The following is a 26,091-nucleotide window of genomic DNA, read 5'->3' on the forward strand; positions in this document are numbered from 1 at the left end:
AGAGTTCTGTTTACACAAAGGAAAATTATTCAAGGGCTGAGGGGAGAGAGGGGAAGGGCAGGGAAGAAAAAAAGCAGAAGAGAAGGGCAGGCAGAGGTGGTCTGGGGAAGCGTGGCCTCCGAGGGGGCAAGGATGTTGGGTGGTAGGGCAAGCACCCAGCCATGAGTCCCTGGAGGCATCTGGGGTGGGCTACGGAAGCCCCGTGGTTGCTGGACCCCCGAGGCCAATCAGGCTGCTGAAGGGTGGCCCTCAGCCCAGTCCTGTTGGAAGACGAGTATGAGGCTCCGGGGGCAGGGAGGGGTGGGGGTGCAGGGCAGGCCTCGTACCCGTCGGAAAACCCAAGAGCAAGAAGAGGGGAAGGAACCACCCCAAAATCAAGAGGACGGGGCAGGAGTTCCTGCTGCCCCTTGGAGGTGGCCACCTTCCCGGCGGCGGCACCTGTGGACATCTGAGCTGTTCCGTAGGGAAGTTAACCTGAATCGGAGATACAGAGGTAGCTGGCTAAAAAACTGAGACCCCCCACGCCACACGGTGCCACACCCTGAAGCCCCCACCTTGAAGGGGGTCCTGGCCACATGCTGGGTCTTCAAAATACCAAGTTATTGCACTTTCAAAAATACAACACATCTGTGGCTAAACCCTCCCTAGCCCACCCGAGACCCCACCCACCAGCCCATGCCCCCCACTGCCCCTCTCCCCGCCCCAACCCACTCCATGGCTTCTTGGCTAAAAAGCTCACTGCTCAGAGGCCCATTCCAGGGTCTCTGGGCGAGAGGACAGTTCGCAGAGAGAAGAAAAGCAAAGAAAGAGATGAAATGTCCAAGTTGTGGCTGCCGCCTCAGTCCTCCCTGCTGCCCCACCAACCCCAGGTCCCTCTGCACCAGCTGGAATGGTCATTGGAAAGGCGGGGCACCCAAGAGGGTGCAGTGTCCTGCCCACCCCTTTTATGGGCTCTGACTCCAGCTGGGGAAGCAGCTGTATGGGTGCCTTACCTTGTTTGTAAGAGTTTGTGGTGGTGGGGGGGGGTTGTTTAATTTTTCTTTTTTTTCTACATTTTTTTTTGATTTTACTTTTTAATCCTCCAATAGGAGAGTCCAGAGGTACAGGTGCCAGGGTCCAGGGAAAGGGGTGGAAAACCATATGAACAACAATAAAAAGAAAAAAAATCACTCCTCCCTCTGCACCCCAAGGCCCGCCTGTGCCCCTCTGTGTGGTAAGCACCAGGAAAGTTAAGTATCCAGCCAGGTGGTGGCGGTGAGCGGTCAGCAGGCCGACACCAGGCCCTTGGGGAAAGGGCAGCGGCGCTTGGGCCGGGGGCCATCCTCGTCCTCATCCTCCTCATCTTCCTCCTCATCCTCCTCTTCCTCTGAGGACGAGGAGCTATCCAGCGTGAGGTCTACCACGTCAGCTCCTGGTTTCCCATTCTCAGCGCTGCCCGCCGTGCTGCCTCCACCTCCGGAGCCCCCGAGCGTGCCGCCGCTGCCACCGTTGACGCTGGGGCTGGACAGGAGCCCATTGGCATCTGAGGTGCCTGAGGGAGACAGGGACAGATGCTCAGGACAACTGCTGACCCCGGAATGGGGAAACTCGGTGGCAAGGGGCAGGGTCTCATGGGATGCCACCATTGCCCTATGTGGAGACCCCAACTTCGGGGAGCGCCCTGTAGAGGAGCCGGCACGCAGCAGGTGTGCAGCGAGCTGCCTGCAGTGCACAGTTCTAAGCCCTGGCCTGTTACACTCTGGGGGTCAACTCCACCAGGCCAGCTGGTTTTTTTTCCCCCCTTTTATTTTTATTTATTTATTTATTTTAAACTACTGGGTTTGTTTTTACTTTATTTACTGATTTTAGAGGAAGAGAGAGGGAACAGGAGAAAGAAAGGAAAACCTCGATTTGCTGTTCCATCTAGGCATTCATTGGCTGCCTCCTGTATGTGCCCCAACCAGGATCAAACCCGCAGCCTTGGTGTATCTGGACAATGATCCAGCCAACCGAACTACCAGGCCAGGGTGATTTACTTTTCCTTTTTGGTTTCCTTTTTTCTTTGTCTTTCTTCATTTGGGGTGGCTGTTATTCTATTTATTTATTTACTTATAAAAAAACTTCATATAGTTATTTTTTGAGAGGGGGAAGGGAGGGAGGAAGAGAGGGAAAGAAACATCAGTGTGCAAGAGGAACATTGACTAGCTGTGTCTTGCATACCCCCAACTGGGGACCTGGCTCAAAACCCGGGCACGTGCCCTGGCTGGGAATAGAACCAGCGACCCTTTCGCTTGTGGGACGGCACTCAATCCACTGAGCCACGCCAGTAAGGGCTGGGGTGACGGTGTTTTAGATGAAAATGCCACATGGCAGGGCACAAGTCAAATTCAGAAATTGCCAAAGCCCCAGAACAGGGATTGTGGCAAACAACGGGGCAGCTGGGGGCCTGGGCCGGGGACTCACCGAGCACGAGGATGGGGCACTGGGGGCTGCAGCTGCGCTCCTTCTCGGCTCGGATCGGGCACCAGGAGCCGTCCACCAGGTACTCGATCTCGTCCGCATCCTCGCACTCACTCAAGATCTTGGAGAGAAGCCTGGGCAGGTGCAAGGGGAGACAAAGCGGGGCTGGCTGATTCCTAGGCTGGCGGAGCCACACCCTGCTCCCCTGGATTCTGGCGGGATGCTTGCTAAGCCACTTCCGGCTCTGCCAAAGTGGCTTCAGGAAAGCGCCAGGCAGGGCCCAGTTCCCTGAGGTCCTAGGGAGGGGGGCCACCCAGCCTCTCAGCTACATGGGCCCTCCGGGAGGATTTGCCAGAGTGCTTGAGGGCTTTCAGGGGCTCACTCATGGCACGGGTACAGCACTCCCTCCAATTCCTTAAGAGCACGGGGCTGGGGCTGCTGGCAGCAGCAGGGTCTTGCCCATTCAGCTCTCTAACCGAGTGATCCCCACCCTCACACCCCGATTCTGTGCTGCCCCCATTTTTACAGATAAGGAAAATGAGGTCCGGAAGGCAGTACATGCTGCTTGAAGCCCCCAGGAGAGGCTGAGGGCAGAGCAGGGGCAGAAGTGGGGCCTCCTCATTCCCACAGACAACAGCGTCTCCCAGAGCATGCCCGTGGTGAGCCAGGCCTGGCAAGGTGTGATAATGGCCCCGGGTACTGGCTGCTAAGGTACTGACAGCCAGGCCAATTTTATAGATTGAGAACTGGGGAAAGGCAAGTGAGCTCCCTGAGGCCACAAGACCAGGTGGCAACAGTCCTGGGTCCCAGTCCTGCTCCTTGCCACTTCCTGGCTACAGGTCCTCAGTCTCCCCTCCCCACCCCCCAGGCAGGATGAGGTAGGCACAGCACCCACCACCACCAGCAGCTGGGAGGACCTGAGGAACAGCCAATGCCCAGGCCAGGCCTGGTGCAGGGAATGCACAGGCTGCAGTGGCAATGGGCTGCCATGACCCCCAGCATTCGTTCAGTGTCAAAGATGCACCTGCTTCCAAGGGAATTTGACCACCTAGGTCACAGTTACACAGGAGGGAGGCTATCCTGCTCCAGGACACCCTCTGGGGCTGATGGGGTCCTTGCCACCCCTACCCTGAGGCCTCCTCTCCATCGCCATGCTTACAGACGCACCACCCCAGGGTCACCGGGTCACCTGCAATACACTGCCCTACCTGGAAACTCCTACTCACCCCCCAAAGCCCTACTCTACAGCTCCTCTTCCTCCTCCAGGCAGAGCATCAACAACAGAATGTAGGTGTCTGGTTCAGTTCCTCCCATCCCCCACGCTCAGGTAGAAGTTCCCCGATGACAGGGATGAGATGATGTCTTTTTGGGGCCACCAGATCACCTAGTTCAGGTCCAGGGAGGGACAGGGAGCAGTCTAAAAGAATGATTACATGAATCAAAACCCTCCAGCAAGCCTCTCCAGCTACACCAGGCCCCATGGGCTTGCTGGGATCACGGTCTGTTTGGGGCAGAGCTGCTGTCCCTAGCCCTGCCAGAGCTGCCACCACCCGAGCCTAAGTGACCCACTCTAGGCCTGTTGGGGGAGGGAAGGCAAGTGCTGGGCGGCACAGCTGCCAGGCTGAAAACAGAGCTGCTATTCAGGCCCAGTCCTCATGCCGAGCCCCAAGGGCCTCCTCATTCCACTGAGGATGGAACATAGGAGGCTGTGGCTTGGCCCTCTGGGGATGGGACCCAGGCTTAGAGTTGGCGGGACCTGGGTTGGAGTCCTTGCCTGGCTACCTATAGATTCCCAGGCAGCAGCTGCGCCCCCTCACTGAGCCTCAGTTTCTCTACCTGTAAGGTGGGGATGATCAAGGCCCATCTCCTGGGACAGTTGGGAGGGCTGGCAAGACCCTGAGCATGGTGACCAGAGAAGAGTGCTTAAATGTGGGGACAAATTTGTGCCCAGCCCTTGTAGGCTGAGGGGTATCATTCCCATCCCTACTGTATGCCCCACCCCCCAAGCTGCGTGTCTCAACCTTCAAGGACTGGTGGGTCCAAAGGTGGGTGCCAGCACACCAGCTCCTATCTAGGCTGCCGCCTCTCCCTACCCCCGCCGGACTCTGGGGACGGATGGGTGTGGCCAGGGCCTGGCAGGAGCTGCTCAGTCAGGTGCTGGGCTCGGTTTCTGGAAACTTAAGACCTAAGCGAAGTTTCCCTTTTGGGGAGAATGGCCTTTTGCCCCTTGTCCCCTTGTGGCATGGGGAGTGCTTGCTTGTTAGGCTGGGGGACAGCCTGGCCACACACCAGTGACACCTAGAAAGGGAACAAGTGGGATGTAACCAGATTTGGGGGAAGACACGTGTCCTTTTCACCTTTCTACAGAGGACATGACCAAGGTTGCACTGAACAAAGTTCAAGAAGCAACCCCCTGAATCGTGCATCAGCCTGGAGGTGAGGGTTCTCAAACCCCTGTGTTATGTGGGGAAAACAGCCTCCAAGAAGGGAAGAGTGGACCTTCTGGATCCAGAGCCCCATGTCTGAACCCTAAGCTACACTGCTGCTACCCACACAGCAAAAGCCCTGAAAGTCCTACCTTTCTTTGTAACCTGGGACTTTGGAAGTTGCCAAAAGGCACAGAGGCCTCTAAATTGCATGGCTCCGCTGCTCGTTATCCAGAGGCCCAGAGCTGCAAGGGGCAGAACCCAGTGCAGCCCAGCAGGCAGTGTGGTTCTCCTGTGCCTCACCAACTCACCCATCTATGATGAGCTGGTCGTAGGGGGCCGGCTTGTCACACACAGGGCACATCCAGGTAGGCTTCTTCTCATTCATTTGGAGGTAGAAGACGGCGTCGAAGCACTGCAGGTGGGCGCAGGTCTCCGCCCGGCAGGGCACAGACAGCCGCATCTTCACCAGCTGGGGCAAGGGGAAGGGGGTGTGAGCGGGCCACCTAGCTAGGTACCGCCCACCCCAGGCAGCCCCCACATAATGCACAGCAAGGGAAGGGGGACCAACACACTGACTCACAGGGCAGATGAGGGAGACCCGCACACCAGTGGTGGCAATCTCGCTGTCAGGGTCCAGGCGAAGCTTCTCTTTGACTGTGAAGGAGGGACAGCCAGTGTTAGTAAGGGAAGAGGTAGAGGCACCTGTGGGGCAAAGTGGGGAGGCAACCTGGGCAAAAGCCACAGTTATTCCTGATACAACAACCTGGGCATATCCCTGAGACACCAACTCCCCAATAAGCCAACCCTGCTGGGGCTTTTTACAACCCACAGGAAAGATCTTTTCTGGAAAGATCCAGGCAACACACAGCCACCAACAGGGCTGCCCGCTGTGCCTCTGTTAATTCCAATGAAAAACACCCCTAAGGCCTAGGTGGGGAGGCAGGGCCCCTGTACTGAGACAGTGCCCACTAAGGAGCACCAACAACCCGGGCCAAGAGCGCCCACCATGAGCCCTGCAAGTGGAAGAGCAACAGACAGCTTCCCCTGCACAATCAAATGTTACTTCTCTTATAAAGGAAATGACTGAGATGCTACCACAAAGCCACACACAACATGGAAACATGCTCACGACAGCACCCAAAACCCCCTTCATAACGGTGAATGTGATGCTGGAAAAAAGACTGGAAGGAAATGCACCCCGCGCAGGCCTGGGACCAGCCTGCAGGGGGTGCTCAGTCTCTCTCCTTTCCTTTTCCTGCATGTTTTGCTTTCAAAGGCAGGGAGACAGGTGCACAAACCTCAGGGGTACCTGCAGTTAGATTCTGTCCCCAGATGGCTCTGGGCAAATAGACCCTGAGTCCCGCAGAGCGGAAGCTGCCCTGCTTGAACCCAGAACTTCCCCACACACAATGACTCCTTCGCCCCTTCCTCTAGGAGGCCTCCTCTCCCCTGCCACAGGGGGCTGGGGCTAAGGGTGAGCCTGTAGCCAATCACATCTGTTTGACTTCCCCCACAACATTCCCCTCTCTGGTTAACAAGTACTAATGGTGGACTCAGAGGCCTCAGCTCATCAAAAAGATCCTGGGCAACTAAAATAGATGCAGTGTGCACTGGGTTTTGAAGTAAGGCTTGGCTGCTCCCGACAGAGAGAAGGTATGTGCATCAAGAAGAGGTCAAATGAGATTAAAAAAACCACCACCACAACAAAAAAAACCCAGGACTTGCCAATTGCGACCAGAAGACCCACTGTGATGGTGCCCAGCTTGGGGCTGGCCATGGAAGGGAAGCCAGGGGCTTCCCTTCAGAGAGAAAACCTGACCGCATCCGCCCCTTCGGCCCACAGTGCTGCAAGGCTCCAGACTCCTCAAGGAGGAGCCAAGCCAGGCCTCTAAGGGCCTCGCCCCCACCCTGTGGGTTGCTGGAGCAAGATGAGCCCTGCCCAGTCCCCACACCCAGCCCTGCCCCTGGCCCACAAGCGCTCTGGTCAAGTTGGCCATTGTCTCCACATGGAGACAGCAAGTGGGTCTGGGGGTTGAAGGGCGGGCCCTTTGAGGGAAGAGAAAGGCGCCGGAGCAGGGTGCACAGACTGAGGCCTTGGAGTCACAGAGCCCTGACTCTGTTCCTCAGTGTCCCCACTAGTCAGATGGCGTCAGAGGTCATCCCAGTAACCAGAGAGCCGGTGACTTGCCTGACACCACAAAGCTTCTGAGTGGAGGAAATCCTGAGCACAAGCCATGGGCTGGGCAGCCCTGGGTACAGGGACACGGGAAGAGACAGAGCTAATTCTGGGTTGTGTTTGCCGGTTTTGATGGTGGTTTTATTTAATGCTATATGTCTGCCCCCAAAAACATTAAAAAGAAAAGATTTTATTTATTTACATTTAGAGAGGATGGGAGCGAGAAAAAGAGAAACATGTGAGATAAATCGTCGGTCACCTCTCACACACGCCCCCAACCGGGGAGCTGGCGTCTCAACCCAGGCGTGTGCCTTGACCCGGAATCAAACCAGTGACCTTTTGATTTGCAGGCTGGCACTCAAGCCACTGAGCCACACTAGCCAGGTCGACATTTTTTGATGTTGAAAGTGCAAAAAAGGAAAAACAAATGGTCTCATCATTCCTGGTCAGACCTGTCACCCCCATGCACCTCCTACCATGAATCCACCCTTTGCTCCCCCTCTCCATGCTCCTGCCCCGCACACCCCATTCCCTGCACAGTAGCCAGAAGCCTCTGCCTGGAACACCCATCACCTAGGGTCTTCCTCTCCACAAAGCCCCCATGAGGCTCCAAACAAGCACCACCTGCTCAGCCCACCCAGACCCCTGGCTCACTCAGGTCCATGAGCACATCTCGCCCATCCTCACCTCTGGCCTCTGCACTGACAGCCCGGCATCTTCCAAAGACCTCCAGAGCTCCCTGACCCCCAGAGCAACGGATGGACACTGGAAGGTCCAGGTTTCCCCATCGGCACCCCCCTCCCCCTACAAACAACAAACTTCTCAAGTCCAGCCAGCAAAGGGAGAGCCGGCAGTGAAAGAGCCCAGACCACCCTCAGTCACCAAGGGGAAGATGCCCCCGTTCTCACCCAGCGCCTTGCACAGCTCCGGATGCTTGACCCCGATGGTTTTCAACCTCTGCAGCAGCTCTGAGGAGGTCAGTTGCCGCACCAAATATAAGGCCACCGAGTAACTCTGAGAGTAGAGTGGGAGAGGCGTGAGGGTTGCGTGGGGACAGGCAGAATGAGCAGAGGCTGGGTAGGGGTGCCAGGGCTGAGGGGGTGAGCAAGTGGGCAGCCCCTGCCCCACTCACCTTGCCGTAGTTCCCCCAGGTGACGGTGATTCGGTTGGTGGCTGAGGACAGGTACATGAGGTGGGTGAGGTTGATGGGGCGGCAGGGCCTTTTGGGTTCCACTCCAGGCTTATTCGAGGGGTAGTAGCCCTGGGAGCAGATGGAGGCTCAGCCACCACAGATGGTCTGTGTCCCTGCCCCTCCCTCCATGCTCGCCACCCCCCACAGCAGATCTGGAACTGCCTGGGGAACCTGCTCACCGGGACTGAGCAGTAGCTGTGGTTGACCTTCACAGCAATGTTGGGTGGGTACTGGTCCTCCTGAGGGCTGCTGGTGTCTGAGTAACAGATTCTGCAATGACAATGGGGACCATGGGGGCCGAGGACAGGGAAAGGGCCCCTGGGAGAGGTGGGGATGACAGACTGGAGCCGTATCTGGCCTGAGGGGGTAGATCACAATGCTGGGCTGTACATGTGGGGGTCTCAGGGCCCTGTGTCTGGCCTGAGTGGGAAAAAATGGTGGTATGTCCACAGCCTTGCACAGCCAGCAAGAAGGGAAAAAGAGACTCCACTGCTAGCCAGCAGTCTCAGAAGGACTGTCATGAGGGAGGGGGGCCTGGCTGAGACGCACTTGGGGTGGGACATGGCAGGGCTATAGCCATCGAGCGGGGGAGGAAGTGGCCAAGGGTTCCCTTGGAGGCTGGCACAGCTGCGCTTACCTTAGGACGACCTGCACGGCCTTGACCCCAGGCTGCAGTTCTCTGTGCCCCAAGGAAACCATGGGGAAGGAGAGGAAAGGAGGGGTCAGTGAGGTGGGAGTGAGTCTAGCACACCACGCCAACCTTTTAGCCAGGTGACCTCTGGCCTCTCTTGGCCTAGCCAGGCAGCCTAACCTGCTACCTAGGCAACATAATCTGCTATCTCCCTTGACAACTGAAGGCCAATAGGTGCCACCTAGATTGTTCTCTCCTGCCATTTACTCACTGGTAACTTGGGGCATTGACTTCCTCTCTCTGGACAAGGTGGGGTATGGTGTAGATATTAAGCAGATTGATGAATATGGGCCTGGCATGAGCCGAGTGCCCTGATGAGCAGCTGCTCCGACGGTGAGTGCTGTCTCAGCTGGAGATGGAGAGCCTCAGAGAGAGGAATTGGAGACCTGGGGACAGCCCAGTGTCCTTACCTGTGTGACTGCCCCAGGGGACACTGGCCATATCTGAGGACATCTGTGGTCATCATGACTGGGGGTGCTCCTGACACCAAAGAAGTGGGGGCCAGGGATATTGCTTAGCACCCTGCAATGCTCAGGACGGTCCCCGTCAGAGACTGACCTGGTCCTGATGTCAGCAGTGCTGAAGGGGTCCGACCTTATTAAAAGGGACACTGGCCCACCTCTTGGGACTGCAAGTCAAAAGTGGTGAGTGTGCTGACTGTGCACAGGGACCCAGAGTGGGGCAGGGGTGGGAACCCAGGGTCTGGCTAAATGCTCTCGTAGGCCACCTGAGACCACCTGAGACCACACCCACCCACTATCTAGCCCTGGAGGTCAGCAGAGGGTGGGGCCCAGAGCACCTGGAGTTCCTGATCAGCTCCACCTGTCTGGGCGTCAATGCGAAGATGCACGGGCTCTCTTGAAGCTTCTCATTGTTCTGTGGAACTGAAGACAAACACAGGGTCAGGGGCATGTCTGGTCCCTGCTGAGGGCGCCACCACAGACATTGTCCTTTCTACTGCCAAGCCCTCTTCAGGCTGAGAAGCAGGAAATGGGAGGCTGAGTCCCAACCAGGCAGAGCCACTAGGGGTGAGGATGAGAGGGGACCTGTCCCTGTTTTGGCAGCCTATGGTTCAGGGAACACTTACCACTCACCCCTCCGTGTCCTCCACTAAGGGCCACTCTCAGAGAAGTGGCCTTCTCATTCCTGTGGGGCCCAGGGGTCTATTAAGGAAACCTGAGAAGTGCTCTACTAGGGCAGAAGAGCTGTGCTGGGCCAGGAGGGTACCACACAGGACACATGGCCTTGGACTAGCCTGTTCTCTTAAGGTCTGTAAGACACCGGCAAGAAACAACTCTGCCTCCACCTCGAACGGCTGTTCTGGCACATCCAGTGAGCATGTGCCTATCAGTGTGGACACGCTCAAATCCACCAGGTAACGAATGCTCACAGTCATACATTACTCAGAATGGTTCTATCAGCAGAAGGCTGTTAACCACCTAAATGCCTGCCAACGTGGTCTGGTTAGGATATGCTTGGTGGTGGTGGTGGTGGTGGTGGGGGTCTCGTATAAAGGAATACTATGCAACTGTAAAAACATACAACAAAGGATTATCACTCTGTATTGTGATAAGGAGTAACCTCAAAGGTGTTTTGGTAATGTGAAAACAGCAGGTGTAGAACCATGTGTTTATCACGCTGCTACTTGTGCAACCAAACAGAGGTGGGGGGGGTCTGTGCAAGTGCACACTGGCTTATCTGTGCAAGAGACATCTCTGAAGGAGGGGGTGTGAGAACTGGCCACAATTGCAGCCTCAGAATGGTTGGGAAAGGTAAGAAGGAGTTTTTAAAATTTATACAGCAAATCCTTTAGAACAGGAGTGGGCAGACAGTTCTATAAAGAGCTGGAGTATAAATATTTTTGGCTCTTTTGAGCCACAAGTTAATCTGCCTCGATGTCTCCACTCTGCTTCGTACCACGGAAGCTGCCAGAGGCCGGAAATGTACAAACAAACATGGGCTGGGCACCAATACAACTAGGTTTCAGAAAAAAGGCAGTTGGTGGGGTTGGCTCCCACCCTAGGTGGCCAACTCCTGCCTCAGAACCTTCTGAATTCTAAACCACACCAGACAAACCATTTAAGCAAATGTGATTCAAATTTAAAACAAGTTCCAGTTTAGAAGCCAGACCACCTGGGTTTGCACCTCACCTGCGAGGGTCCATGCACCCCCCCCCCATCCCAGCCCAAGCCGGGGTGCTCTCCATGCACCAGGCCCACTTCTCAAGGTGCACAGCCAAGTCTGTGGCTGGTACTCAGTAAGAGGCGGCTGCTGCAGCTGCCACACTGCAGCCATTTGTGCTCATCTGTTGTGGGCTCTTGTTGGGGCCCTGAGGAGGGCCCTCTAATTGGGTATGGGGATGCTGGCAGGCCACCTGCAGACACCTCAGACCTGTCCAAAGTGCCCAGGGGCAGTTATTTATGGGGGATGGCTCACAATATCTGAGCTAGACTGCCAAGGCTAGGTAGAAAAGGCAGTGATACCAGACACCACCTTACAGTGTCCCCCAGGAAGGAAGAGAAAAGGACCCCAGCAAACTTCCTGGGAGCCACCCACTGGCCAGGGAGCTCTGCAAGTAAGGCAAGCAAGCTGGTGGTGGAAAGACCAGAACCCAGGGTCCCTTTCCTGGAAGGCCTTGTTTCTAGGTGAGGCAGCTGTGAGGACTCTGCACGCTGATTGTCAGCTGTGTCATTAGCCTGGGGGTGGCTGACTGCTTCCCCAGGAAGCCAGGAGCTGCCACCTCATCTGGGGTAAGGTACATCCCACACCATTGGGAGGGGGCTGAGGGCCCCCCAAACCTGGGTCTTCACCAGCTTCACTTTCCGCCGCTCAGGGCTGAGATGTTCCACGACTCCTGTCACGTCCCCACACCCACCAACTGCTCAGCCGGTCCTGTCGGCACCTAGTGCTCTCCCTCTCCCACCTCCACTGCCCAGTCTCCTTTTTTTAACCCTCCTCACCCAAGGACATGCTTATTGCTCTTAAGAGACAGAGAAAGGTGGAGGGGGAAAGAGAGAGAGACATCAACTGGTTGCCTCCCATACGCACTCCCACCAGGGACTGGACCCAAAACCTGGGTATGTGCCCTGACCAGGAATCGAATCCGCAGCCTTCTGGAGCATGGAACATTCCAACAGGCTGAGCCACCAGCCAGGGCTGCCCACTGTGGTCAGCATGAATACCCCTCACTGTCTCCAGGCTCCAGGGCTCACCATCTGCTGCACAGGGCCTCAGGAGAGTGTTCTGCCCACCTCTGAGGCCTTGATTCCACAGCAGCTACCATGACCTCCTCCTTATTGTCCCCACCTGCCAAGTACATCCCAACCTGGGGTCTCTGCACGCACCATCCCCTCTTCCAGATCATCCCTTCCTTAATGATTTCCACCTTCTTGGTGTTTGCACAAATGCCACCCCACACCCAACCCTTGAAATTCTGGTGCTTCCCACTTCCTTCCCTGCTCCATTTTTCTCCAAAACCTTTACCTCATAAGAATCAACACAATGTCCAGTTATCTTTGGTACATTATGGACACCAACTGAACCTAGAAATGCTCACCTACACTGCGGCAAGCTGGGTAGCTGTGGATGCACATCCTCTCCCAGGCCCACAAGCCTCTGCACTGCCTGCCCCCTCCCCACAACCCCGACCAAAGGGAGGGAATCCCCTGCTCCAAGTACTCTGGGAACCAGCCCCTGGGCTGGACCCGAGACATGGACCAACCAAGTCCATGCACATCCACCCCCACCCCGGGCTGCCAGGCAGCCTTGCAAGCTGCATCAGCAAAAAATCCTTTAGGACTCGAGCAGAGGCCCACAATGTACTGGGGTGAGGAGTGCAGTAAGACAAGAGCAGGATGCAGTCACGTCTTCACAGGATCGCGCTGTAGAGAAAAGGGGGTGGCAAGCCAAGACCACCAGCAGGGATGCTCCAGTGGGCACAGCCACAGTGGGTGTCTCTGCTGTTACCCCATGTTTTCTACGGTGAACATATAATTTTACAAAAGTTTGAATAAAAAGAAAAGTTTGCCCTGCTGTATAGCTCAGCTGGTTAGAGCACCATCTCAATACACCAAGTTCAAGATTCAGTTCCTGGTCAGGGCACATACAAGAATCAACCCATGAGTGCATAAATAAATGGAGCAACAAATAAATGTTTCTCTGTCTTTCCCTTCCTCTCTGCCTCTAAACAATCAATAAATAAAAATGTTTTAAAACGAAGAAAGAAAGAAAAAGAGGTCTGAAGAAGTCAATTGATAGGACTGGTCTTCCGTGTCACTGGCAGGAGGCCTATGTGCAGGAAGCCTGGAACCGGGGACATGCCCTGTGACTGTCTCAGCTCCTACGTAATGGGATGGGCCTGAGTATGTCCCACACCCACACCTGGCTGTGGGATGGCAGGCGGGCCTTGCACCTTCAGGGATCATACCTGCCTTAGAAAGGACTAGAGAAAATAAGACTCAGAAAAACCTTGTGGGACCTTCAGCAACTCCAAAGCCCTCAGGATGGTCCCCACACTTCCCCCGGCCCACCCTCCTCATGTTTTTTGGCCTCTGTTTTCCCTCCCTCCTCCTCTGCCACATTATTCTCTAGTCACAATGGCCTCCATTCATGAGCCTTCTCTCACCACTGGGCCTCTGGCTGGAACATACTCCCCCGCTCCCTCCTTTGTCCAGTTTATTGCTACTCACCCCTCAGGTATGGACAGAAATGCCACCTCCTCCAGGAAGCCTTCCTGACAGCAACCTCCCCACAAATGCATGGTAAAGGACTCCTGGTACTGACCAGGAGACCCCTAAAGACCCTGTATTCCCCAATCAGAGCATTCCTCACCCAGCACCATTTAATCAACCCTAATGCAGCTTCCTTGCAAAATGTGCCAGGCCAGAGATCTCATTACTCTTTTGTTGTTTAGGCAATGCTGGCCAAAGGGCTCAGGCTGGATGAAGGACATCTGTGTGCCCTAAACCAGAGGTCCCTGACCTCTGGGCCACGAACTGGTACTAGTCTCAGTCTGTTAGGGACTAGGACACCCAGCAGGAGGTGAGCTTCAATGTAATGTGCTTGAATCATCCTGAAACCACCCCCGCCACGCTGGACCATGGAAAAATTGTCTTCCATGAACCTGGTCCCTGGTGCCAAAAAGGTTGGAGACCACTGCCCTAAACAATGGGGTGGGTACCAGACCAGCAGCTCTCAGCCACCTGGGTGCTGATCACCTCTAGGGGGCACCTGCAGTTGTCAGGACACCAGGTAGCAGTGGGGGCAAGCTGAGTGGCCCACACAATGAGACCTCAGGATGCTGGGGAGCCTCCCTTCTGCCCAAAAGTCTTATGATGGCCTCCCTGCAGCCCCCAACCCTCATGGGGAGGTCTGGGCCTTCCCAGTCAGACTCTGGTCAGACACCCTAAATAGCTGGGCTGGGGAGACCATCAGGCCAGAAGATGCCTAATGAATCCCAAGCTGAAACAGCATGACTTGGAACCATGTTCCTGGTCTTTATGAACTCTGCTGCAGTCTGAGAACAAGCGACCCTGCCCTGGGAGCCTGGCCACTGGTCTGTCCAGCTGGGAAAGGGAAGACAAATGGGCTCCTCATGCAGACAGGAGGCCTGAGGTCCTGAACCTTTGTGTGGTTCAGAACAGGTGCCTCCTTGCAGAAATGCAGGCACTGATGGTGCAGAGAAGGGTGAGACGTAGGAAGATGGTTGAGTACACAGCCCCAGAGCCCCTTCCTAGCAATGCTGTTATGACCTTGGACCAGTCTCCTGACCTTTCTCACACCAGTCCCTGCCTCCACTGGAGTGGATCATCTGTCTCTTCAGATCCTCCCAGCTCCGGGTCTGTGGCTCTATTCTTACCCTCCTACCACACATCCTGAACACTGCACTCCCTGGGATTTGTATCTACTGTCCTCCTGACACAGGCTCCATTTAGGAGCCATCCGGCAGCTCTTCTGGGGGAACAGACCAGAATATGTGGGCCTTGTTGTGGTTGGCAGGTCGTGGCCAGGGATAAAAGGAAGCTGGAGGAGCCACAGCCCCTAAAGTGGTTTTTGGGCAAGGCCCGTGCGGCAGAATTCACAAGGGGAGGCACCCAGGGTATAAGGAGTGGCCTACTGCTGGCCTGGGGACCAAGTGGACCAGAGTGCTTCAGGGCCAGGGCCTGTGCTCCATGAGGCCTCTCCCTAGGACCCTGAGCAGCCCCTAAGGGTCCCTGAGAAAATGGTACTCCCAAGGAACAGGTACACCCTGGGACAGGGGCAGGTGAGTGGGTAGAAGCAGAAGCAGGGCGGGGTCAGCCTCTTTGTTCTGAGCCACCAGCAGAGTAATTTCTGATGTAGACAGGGGAGCAGACTCTCCTGGAGATCAGGTGACCGAGGTCCCAGGGGGCTCAGGGCAAAGCAGTGCATTGTGGGGTGGGAGTGACTGCAGGCTTGCAGTACAGGAAGGAAGCTCATGGTCCAGGCAGGGGATGAGAGGCTGCCAGCCAGCCTGAGTTCAAAGTCACCTCCAGTCCCATCCCCCACCCAGCACCAAGCCTGCCCTGCAGCTGCCCAGTGAAAACCCAGCCTCCCCATTATGAAGATCATTCTAGAGTCTGAAATGTCAGCTCAACCTTCAGGATCAGCTAGCCAGCCAGTTTTCAGGACCCCAAAACCTTCCAGAAAACCCATTAGTGTGGTGGGGGGTAGGCTCCAGCATCTAGAAAGCAGTTGAAGAGCAGAAACAGGGGAAGTTGTTCTGGGGGAACTCGGGAAGGGGCCTTAGGTCTCCAGCACTACTGCATCAACCTATCATGATAGGTTGCACCTATTGTGATAGGTGCTGCTGGGCCAACCTGATCCCCATCTGGGAGCCTAGCAAGAAACACCTCATGTCAACGAGAAAGCGGTGGAAGGCCTCAGACTCTAGGGCTGGGACCCCCAGCAACTCCCTTCCCCCACCTCCTGCAGCCTCACTTAGAACCACAGACCCTCTGGCCCAACTTCAAAAAGCCCAAGGCCTGTAAGTAGGAGGGAGGCAGCTTCACCCTCTTCCCCTTTCCCCACACCTAAGCCAGGACAGAGGAGGCTGGCTAGCACAGGGCTGAAGCTGAAGTTTGCATGCAAAGAGGTGCCCCCTGGCTGAGCAAGGGAGGATGCTAGGTCAGCAGGATAGAGGGGAGTGAACCAAGCAGCCAGGGGCATGAGGGGCAGAGGTTTGAAGGGATCACAACCTCTGCCACAGCACCCAGGGACCAACTCACGACCAGCGCCTGCTCACCTGCTACTGGCATGCAGCAGGGGCCGAGTAAAGATGTACGGGTAGAACAGGATCAGGTACAGGGGGTGACAGCACCTACAGTGGTGGCACAGGCTGGGGCACCCTGACAAGAGAACCTCTACAGGGCAGGGAGGCTTTGTCTGCTCTGCATTATGTTTTTGGAGGCGGGAGCCCAAATATATACTGTGTGAGTGAGCAAGTGAATGAATGAGTGAATGAATGGGAGGGGTCTCAAGGAACACTCAGAGACAATCTGAGTGTTAACCAGAGGCTGAGGGCATTCCACTTGGAGCCCTGGAGGCTTAGGAAGCTGTGGCTGGCCAGCCTTTTCCAGCCTGAGCTCAGACAGCACCTGAGGCTGACACCCACCCCCAGCCCTGGCTAACACCTTATGAGGGGCCAGGAGTCAGAAACACCCAGCTAGGCCGTTCCAGAGTTCTGACCCTTAGAAACTGGGACCCTCGGTTGTTTTAAGCTGTTGGTATCTGGGAAATTTGCACATGGCACTAGATCACTCATCTAAAGACCCAAAGGTGGCACCTGTGGTTCCTAGGAGGGACAAGACTTCTGCTGCCCTTTGGCCCTTGCTGCTTCTTAGAAAATACTCCAGGTTGGTCACGTGGCTGGCCACAGGCAACAGGAGAACTTGGAAGGCAGGACCCCCAAGGGAGGTGATAGACTCACCCAGTTCGGTGGGCTTCAGCAATTCATCTAGCATGTTAAAGAAGGGCAGCTTTACCAGGCGCACTTCTGGCTTGAGGGTCTTGGCAGGCAACCGTCCGAGTCCATTTAAGTACTTCCCATAGAGCACAGGGTAGTCAATGTTGGGGCCTGTGAGGGGAGTCCTGGGCACTGTGCTGGCCCGGTCATAGGTCGAGTGCATGGTCAGGGGGTCCAGGGGCCGGTGGGGCTGGGAGACGGGCTCTGAGCTCTTCTTGGCATAGCGTGTCTCATAGAGCTCCTTGATCTTCTTGAAGAGCTCGGGGCTACAGTCAAACTGGACCAGCTGAAGGGCCCGGGTGACAAGTTCGTGTTTAAGTCCACTCTTACTCCTGCCGACGAAGCCCAGGAGCATCTGAAGGTCGGAGACTCGGAAGCTCATCACCATGTTCTGTGAAGAGCAACCACAGATACACATACTCAGAGGCAAAGGCCACCAGAGTCAGGGGCCACCACCGAGCTTCCCTGAAGCTGCCCAGGCCCAGAGTGGGGGATTACAGTCTGAGACCCTGACAAGATCCCACCCTTCCTCTGCCCCCTTCTTTTTGGCTGGTAGGGGTGGGAACTGAGGAGGAGGCAGCTTTGCCATCAGCCTCATTGGCCTGGGCTCAGACCTGCCTCCACTACCAGGTCACCTTTCACATGATGCCTCCTCCCAGCTCAGCCCTGCTGCCCTCCTCCTCCTCCTCCAACCTCCTTCAGCACCGCCAACACAGCAAAGTTCCTGACTGGCCCACCACCTTCTATTTTAGGTTCTCTTTTCACATCTTCAGGCCTAAAAGCATCCTCAGGGCAGGAACTGGGAATTTTGCTTTACCCGTAAACAGCTCAACAGTGTCCCGAACAGAGAACACAAGGCCTTTCTGACCCTCAGTCTCTTCTCTGGGGGGGATGACAGGATCCACTTCATCAGGATATGGGAAGGACCTGATGAGTTAACTCACATAAAGTGGAATAAACATACAACCAATGTCCACCAGACACGTTTTCTCTTTGGTCTAGAGGATGAGAGTCACAGCTCAATACCAATCACTTGGGGGAGGGACTAAGCTGGACATGTCATTATATACTTTGACCCTTAAAACACCCCTGCCAGGTTGGTAAGAGCTTCACGTTACTGCCAACATTCAAACTCGGGCCCGACTCTGATGCCAGGGGCTGTTCCTCTTCTATACTGCCCCTGCAATGACCCACAGCTGAGCACCTTAGCTGATCATTCTGGCATGCTTTCTCTGCCTGAGCAATGTGGACACAGAAGCTGGAATGTTCCTGTGGGGGTGTCCTGGGCATTGTGGGGTGTTAAGCAGCATCCCTGGCCCCCACCCACTTGATGCCAGGAGCACCCCCAAAACCCAGTCATGATGATCATAAACATCCCCCAGATATCTTGCAGTATTCCCTGGGGGCAGGATCAGGGCTGAGTAAGAACCATTGGTCAGCCCTGGCCAGGTAGCTCAGTTGGTTAGAGTGTTGTCCCCATATGCCAAGGCTGTGGGTGAGATCTCTGGTGAGAGCACATATGAGAAGCAACCAATGAACGCATAAGTGGAACAATAAATCGATGTTTCTCTCTCTCTAAATAATCAATGAAAGCAAACAAACCCCCCCAAAAACCATGGGTCTGAGAAGGCGGCTCTGGGAATCCAGCAGCTGGAGCAGCTTTTAACTGAGCTGTGGCAAAGTGATGAACGAGGTCTGGCAGGGTCCCAGCTAAATCAAACCGAACACGAGAGCTCAGCTGATCCCCATGTTCTCTTCAGGGCTGCCTGGAGGTGGCATTCCTCTGTGAGAATCTGGGACACCAATGAAGGTTCCCCAATATGCTTCATAAGCAAAGTGTCCCCAAGGGATAGGCCAACAGGGTTTCAGACCACCCACGCTGAGCCCTGAAGCTGGCCTGTGATGAATGAAATGTAGTGGGAAAAAGACACTTCCAGGGGGCAAGGGAAAAAACAGTAGGAGTGACAAGAGTGGATATGGAAAGCTGGCGAGCATGCGGCAGGACAGCACCCAAAGAAACCAATAAATCTGTCATACTCAATTTGAGAAATTCTGACTGTCAGAGGTGGGTGGGAACCCTGCTGAGGTTTAGGCAGCAGCCTCGATGCCAGGAGGCTCTGGTGTTTCCCACATTCTGGCTATTTAAGGGTGAGATGTGGAGTCTGACTCAGGAGCCCTGGGTACAAATCCAGATTCCACACTAGGTCCCAGGCGACCCGGGGCCTGCTGTCAGGCCTTTCTGCACTTTGGGCTCCCATCTGCCATCTCTAAGATTCCTTCCAGCGGTACAATACCAGGCTCCTGCTTATGGCAGATGTGGCTGTCTAGTCCTGCTTGCAAAACCTCAGGGGGAGCATCTTCCTGCTGTAGGGTCTTCCTCCTATTCCTGCACTATAGTCGTGGAATGTCTACCATGTGCCAAGTACCACGAGGGCCTTTCTCAGTCACTTATTTCACAGGGACCTGTGAACATTATGCAGGTGAGAAAACTGAGGTTCTCACTGGGAAGTGGCTGGCCCAAGGCCTCTCTGTGTGGCAATGACAGGGCTGGCATTTGGACCGTCCACTCACACCCAGCTGTGTGGAGGCCTAGGAGGACCCTCAATCCCTAGCACAATCCCACCTAGGGACCTAAGCAGCCTGCTAGCCCTCAGAGTGTCTGGAATGCTTTGAAACATAGAGGCTTCACCTTCCTCGGCCTGACGTCCTACCTTGAGCAGAGAAAAAAGGCTTGCAAAGATGTTTCTTCTGGAAGAGGCCCAAGGCCTGCGAGGGGAGAGGCGCTGTCATGTGGAAGCTGACGGCCTGCCATGGAGCCACAGGCAGGTGGGCTAGGCCTTTCCGAGTCCGACCACACCACATCTCCTGACGCCATCCTGCCCCTGGAAGCCCCCCCAACCCCGTGCCCACCACCACCACAAGGCCTAGCCCCTTTCATCAGATTGGACATCTGGAGTTGTGGCATCACCACTCTGGAACACACCCCTCAAGCTGCCACTAGGATTTCTCAGCAGCTGCCACCACCGAGGAACCTGCCCTTGACATTTGGGGATGAGGGGGCTTGCAAGAAGGGTATAAGCACTCAGGAAGAAGCCCCAAGCACTTGGCAGATGACTTCCTCAGATTTGTTTATAAACAGCACCAGGCCACAAGGGCTGCCAGAGTCACAACTAGCTGCATGGAGAGACATCAGCCTAGACAGAGAATCTGAGGTTAGCGTAACCCCTCTCAAACATGAGCACAGGAAGAAAGTTAAGACCCCTCTCTCCAGGAAATGGAAGATGGGTACAAAATGCTACATGGTATCTCCAGGAGTTAACAGGCGGTCCCCAACTCCTCACCTGTCTTCACCTGTCTCAGGGACCTTGAGTTAAGAGTCTCCGATTTCCAAGTTTATCAATATGCGCCCCCCACATTTTCCCCTTGGACCAGCCTGCTTTGCACCCCAAAAGACAAAATCTCCAGCTCTTAATATGAAAGGTTAGGAAAGCGCCTACAAGGGGCGGGGGTGTGTGTGCATTTCAATTGCATGGAAGGTGCTCCACAGTGACAGCAAGAGATGGAAAAGACAGAAAACTCCCTAGGGTGGAGCAAGTGGTGTTGCAGTCTCAAGCCCTCCCTCCCCCCACCCCCAGAGGCTAGTGTTTTAGAGAACTTGGAAAAAGAATCCACTTAATTTAATTGACTATTTAAGGGTGGGGGGCCCCCAGCCACCCGAGGGTCAAGTAGAGTTCATCAGATCATATTTCAAGGCCCTGGATGGTATAAAAAAGACTTCAGACCCTACCCTCTGGCTGGAGAGAGGGGAGTGGGACAGAGTCACAGTGATGGCCCCTCGAGGTTACATTCTGGGGCTCCAGAGAAGTTCAGGCCTGCAGGCTGCCACCTTGGACTTGCAGCGTTTAGACCTCCACATCTCCAGGACAAGTATCAATTTCTCCAAACCCCAGAGAAGGGCAGAGGTGTGCGTGGTGTAGGTATGCGGGCACTCTGGAGTGAAGGAAGGGTAATACCCTATTATCACAGAACCTAGAGGACTGTATTTCAGATTCCAGAAGGAAGGGAAGGGAGATGTCAGGAGAGGGAGGAGTGAGAGAAAAACACTTACAGGTCAGGACCCTGGGTAGGGGAGACCAGAAAGGGACAGGGGGCAGTGCCTCTGACCTGTGAAGAACTCCCCTGGGATCACTGCCCTTGACTTCTCAGGGAAGAATCAGAAAACCCTAATCTAGTTGGGACAAGGGTTCTGAAGCCTGACGTAGGGGAGGCACCTGAGAGAAGACACATGCCTGGGGTTGGGATGACCCCAGCTCAGTTCCAAGAGAGTTAAAAGGGATCCCAAGCTAAAAGAAAGGATAGTATCTGTGGGATGTGAAACCTGGACCCTAAATTGGAGTATGGGGCGAGGCACCAGGAGCTATCCTCCAGAAAGAGACCTGCCTACTCTGGAACCAGCCAGGACCCTCCAAAAATCAATACAAGAATCCAGCAAAAAGAAGAGAAGGGCTCAGAAGCCAGAGCTGGGTGCATAAAAGAATCTAAAGCAGAGGTTCTGGAGGCAGTGTGGGGAGGGCGCCTCATCCGAGAAGTAGACTCACTAGGGAACAGAGCATACGAAAGCATCCAAGATTTGAAAACGGGGTCTGATGCTGCATGAGATTTAGTTTCCTCAGGACAGAGCCCAAAACCTCAGAGATGGTGTCCTGAGGGGAAAGAGGGAGGAAGAAGACAGAGCTGGGTACCCAAGACGAAGAGATAGTAGTTAGGAAGACTCTGAACCAAGAACAGGGATAAGGACTCCATCCCAGGGGGCAGGGCAAGCTCAGTTAACACCGCGTTCACTCCCGGGGCAAGAACAGAGGTATCAAGAGGGGGCGGGGCTCTGGGACACACTTGGGATCCTAACACAGGCCCTAAACTCCAGCCTGGGGTAGAGACCCGAAGAGGACACTTTGTGTTTGGGGGTGGTTCAGGACCCTGGGCCATCACCCCAGATGGTGGGAGCGGTGGTAAAAGGGTCAGGACACCCTTCTGAGCAGGGAATAGCCAACCTCAGCTTGGCCTGCAAGATCGGGAAACTGAGACCCAGATGCCAGCCCTCTGTACCAAGAGGGGTGGGGAGGCGAAGACACTCCCCCAGGCCAAAGAGCAAGGACCCCAGCTCTGGGAGAGGAGGGGACAAGCAGCCCAACCCATCATGCTGTCCCGGGAGATTGTGCCTCAAGCTGGGAGGCGCGGCCCAATGCTCGTGTTTAGAGAGACCCAGACCCTAAGCGCTCAAGCTGGAGTGGGAAGAACCCCGCCTCAAGCCGGGGCCGATCCCGGGCGCAAAGACTGGGGTGAGGTTTGGGGGCCCCGCCCCCGGCCTCCCCGCCCCCCTCCCACACCCGGAGCCCCGGGGCCGGGGGCGAAAGAGGGGGCTGGGCGCCGAGCTGCGGGCGGGCCGCGCCGTGGGATCCCAAGCGGAACGCGCAAACCTCAGCCCGCCGCTCGGCCCCCGTCCCCTCGTCCGTTCGCCCAGACCGGCACCGCTACCGCTCACTCACTTTGGCCTCCACCAGCTCCGCCGCCATCTTGGCCACCAGCGTCCCCCGCGCCGGGAGCCCCCAGCCGTCGCGTCACGTGACCGCCCGCCACTCGCAGGCGGGGCCGTCGCCCCGGCCAATTAGCACCCGCACACCCTTCTCCCCCGCCTCGACAGTGCGCGCTGCTGAGTACTGCGCAGGCGCCTAGCCGCCGCCCGGGCCTTGGGCCAATCTGGGCGGCCCGACAGTGCCCCCTTTCGCTAGCGGCCACCACGCCCACCCCTGGTCTCGTCTAGCTTCTTAAAGAGGTATGAGCCTAGAACTAGTGGGGACGAGTGCTGGGTTTTGTATAGGGTGGGAGGGAAGGAGCGGGGCGGCGACCACAAAGCATCCGAGCGCCGCGGCCCCTTAGGTGAGGCACTCGCCAAATGCGTTCCAGGATGCCCGGCGGGCAGCGTAGGGGGCGGAGCCGGTTAACCCAGCACGGCGGCCGCCAGTGAGTGCAGTGTGGCGCCTTGCAGCGAGGCGCGGTGCTGCTTTGGCGGGCCGTGAGCCCCGCGCACTGCACATCCGGGTCCTGACGCGGCAGAGAGCTCGAGCTTTGCACCCACTGGCTGGCCCCATGCAGAGAAATGTGGGACCCCCGGAGCTCCTGCATCCCTCAACCCTGCGTGCGACGCCCTCCACCCCGCCGCTGTCTGTCTCCTCAGCCGCAGTAACCCTTTGGAATCTTCAGTAACGGGAACCTAGTCCTGCTCAAGAGCTCTCTGTGGCTCCCCACTGCCCACAGGCAGCGGAGCTCAGATTTTCTACCTGTTCCAGGTGATAAGCTTTTCTTTTTTTAAATGACAAAGATATGTAGAAAATATTTAAAGGAGCTGGTGAAGAAAATGGCTGGGTTGATTGCCTTTTAGAAAAAGGATGTCAACTTTTAACCCACCAATTCCACTTCCCAAGGAAATAACAGTAAGAGTGATGATGATAATAATACTAGCTAATAAGTGTCATGCCCTGTTTTAAGCACTTAACATGTTATCATTTCACTCTCGCGCCAGCGAACCCCCCAAAATAGGTACTATTCTTGGTTCCAATTTATATGTGAGAAAACAGGTCTTGGGTGGTTAAGTGACTTGCCAAGTTTACTAGAACAAGTGCATAAAAAGACAAGCACCTGCATATGCAGACCCAGGGAACAGCTGAAGGTGCAGTTCAAGTCTGAAGGCCATCTGCTAGCAGAGTTTCATCTTGCTGGAAGAAGTCAGTCTTTTTGATTTATTGAGGCCTTCAACTGATTAGATGAGGCCCACCCACATTAGGGAGGGCAATCTATTTTACTTAACTGTCCACCAATTTAAATCTCCAAAACACCTTTATTCCTTTTTTAAAAATTTAATCTTTATTGTATTTTCCGTTATATTTAGTCCCCTTACACCTCCCTGCCCCCACCTCATTGCTTTTGGAGAAAGAGGAAAGGAGAGAGAAAAACATCGATGTGAGAAACATCAATTGGTTGCCTCCAGTACTCACCCGAACCAGGGATCGAACCTGCAACCTAGATATGTGCCCTGACTGGGAATGGAACTTGCAACCTTTCGGTTATGGGACAATACTCCAAACAACTGAGCCACACTGGCAAGGGCAAGAGGTTTGTTTTTTGTGTGTGTGTGTTTTTAAAAGATTTTAAAAAACATTTTATTTATTTTTAGAGAGAGGACAGGGAAGGAGAAAGAGAGGGAGAGAAACATTAATGTGTGGTTGCCTCTCACGCGTCCCCCATTGGGGACCTGGCCTGCAACCCAGGCACATGCCCTGACTGGGAATCAAACCAGCGATCCTTTGGTTCGCAGCCCGAGCTCAATCCACTGAGCTACACCAGCCAGGCTAAAAGATTTTACCTATTTATTTTTAGAGAGAGGGGAAGAGAAGGAGAGAAATATCAATGTGTGGTTGCCCCTCAAGCACTCCTTAACCTGGCCCTCAACCCAGGCATGTGCCCTGACTGAGAATCGAACTGGTAACTGCCGGGTCTGCAGCCTGCGCTCAGTCCACTGAGCCGCACCAGCCAGGGCCAAGAGGTTTGTTTTAATTTAATATTCACGTAAAGAATTTTGATAGACCACATTTGAATTTTTTAAACATTTTATGTTTTTATTTTATTTTTTATTTTATTTTATGTATTTATTTTTAGAGAGAGAGGAAAGGAGAGAGAAAGATAGGGTGAGAAACATGTGAGAGAGGAAATCAGTTGGTTGCTTCTTGGGCATGCCTTGCTCAGGAAAGAACCCACAACCCAGGCATAATCCCTGACTGGGAATCAAACCTGCAGCCTTTCACTTTGTGGGACAACGTCCAAGCAACTGAGCCACACTGGTCAGGGCATTACATTCTAATTTTAATCACCCTAAAAGGAAACACCATCCCCCTTAGCAGTAACTCTCTAACCTCCTCCCCAGCTCCTGGCAACCACAAATCCACTGTCTCTAAGGATTTGCCTGTTCTGCACATTTCATGTAAATAGACTCCTGCAACATGTGTTCCACCTCCTGCAATCCTAACATGACTGAGAAATCTATCCCTGCAGCACCTGGCCTCCCTGACAGCTCTGGATTCCGTGTCTAGCTGCCCTTGCATCTGCATGTGGGCTCTTCACCCTGTCTCACACTCTTCATGCTAATGCTGAGCGTTTTTTCCATCTTCCCTACCAAACCTGCTCCTTTCGCCATCTCAGCTGATGGAAGCTCCATCCTTCACCTTCTTTGGGCCAAAATCTTGAAGTCGGCTTAGACTTCTCCTCTCATCTCTCACATCCAACACATCAGCCAAACCCGTCTGTTCCATGGTCCAAAATCTGTTGTAAATCAGCCCACTTCTTACCTGCTCCATGAGGGCCACCTGGGTTCAGCTCCCATTATCTCCCACATGGACCAGCACAGTCCCCTCTGTACTTGCCCCAAGACTGTCTTAGAAACAGCCACCAGAGGGTGCCTGGGAGCACCTTAGGTCCTGCCTGCCCCTCCTCTAACCACAGCCCTACAGGTCTCACCTCCCTGGGGTAAAAGCCAAAGTCTTCCCAAAGCCCGCAGTTTCTACAACACATGCCGTGTCCCTTTCTGCCCTTGCTTACTCTGCCGCTCCCACTCTGCAACTTCAGGGGCATCCTTCCTATTTCTCCAACTCTCCAGGCATGGTCCTGCCTCTAGCAGGATAGAGAAGCTTGTCCTGTGTCTCTAGCACCTCAGTCAATGTGTGGCAGCAGACAGGAGGTGCACATTAAATGTGTTGGATGAATGAATACTATCCACACTGTCAAAATTTTGAGCATATTATTTTATTTATTTTTATTTTTAAAAATATTTATTTGTTTCTAGAGAGAAGGGAAGGGAGGGAGAAAGAGAAAGAGAGATAGAAAAACATTGATATGTGAGAGAAACATAGACCGATTGCCTCTCACATTCCCTTAGCTGGGAACTTGGCCTGCAACCCAGGCATGTGCCCAACTGGAAGTCAAACTGGTGACCTCTTGGTTTGCAGGCTGATGTTCCATCCACCGAACCATACCCTCCAACATGAGCATATTATTTAAAAAAAAAACAAAAACCAAAAAACACATATGGGTTTTTTCTCAACTTCAGCACCATGGACATTCAGGGCAGGATGA

General features: G+C 54.7%; 1 protein-coding gene across 2 annotated transcripts; it reads right to left on the minus strand.

Annotated features, from left to right (window-relative positions):
- Positions 1-1,053: 1,053 nt before the first annotated feature.
- PIAS4 (protein inhibitor of activated STAT 4) lies at positions 1,054-22,592 on the minus strand. 2 transcript variants are annotated; one of them, XM_045831748.1, is made up of 12 exons: positions 22,455-22,480; positions 19,620-19,674; positions 16,873-17,299; positions 9,727-9,811; positions 8,874-8,915; positions 8,416-8,506; positions 8,177-8,305; positions 7,953-8,058; positions 5,449-5,522; positions 5,177-5,337; positions 2,443-2,573; positions 1,054-1,531 (listed from the first exon to the last, which is right to left on the minus strand). In XM_045831748.1, exons 3-12 carry the CDS (start codon positions 17,294-17,296, stop codon positions 1,263-1,265), a joined length of 1,512 nt encoding a protein of 503 aa, XP_045687704.1. In that variant the 5' UTR covers positions 17,297-17,299; positions 19,620-19,674; positions 22,455-22,480; the 3' UTR covers positions 1,054-1,262. The 2 variants fall into 2 exon arrangements, with proteins under 2 accessions (XP_045687704.1, XP_045687703.1); XM_045831747.1 differs by lacking the exon at positions 19,620-19,674 and having other exon boundaries at positions 22,455-22,592.
- Between the last annotated feature and the right edge of the window lie 3,499 nt (positions 22,593-26,091).

This window comes from Phyllostomus hastatus, unplaced genomic scaffold, assembly GCF_019186645.2.
Source record: "Phyllostomus hastatus isolate PE091 unplaced genomic scaffold, TTU_PhHast_1.1 phas_contig_159, whole genome shotgun sequence".
NCBI lineage: Eukaryota > Metazoa > Chordata > Mammalia > Chiroptera > Phyllostomidae > Phyllostomus > Phyllostomus hastatus.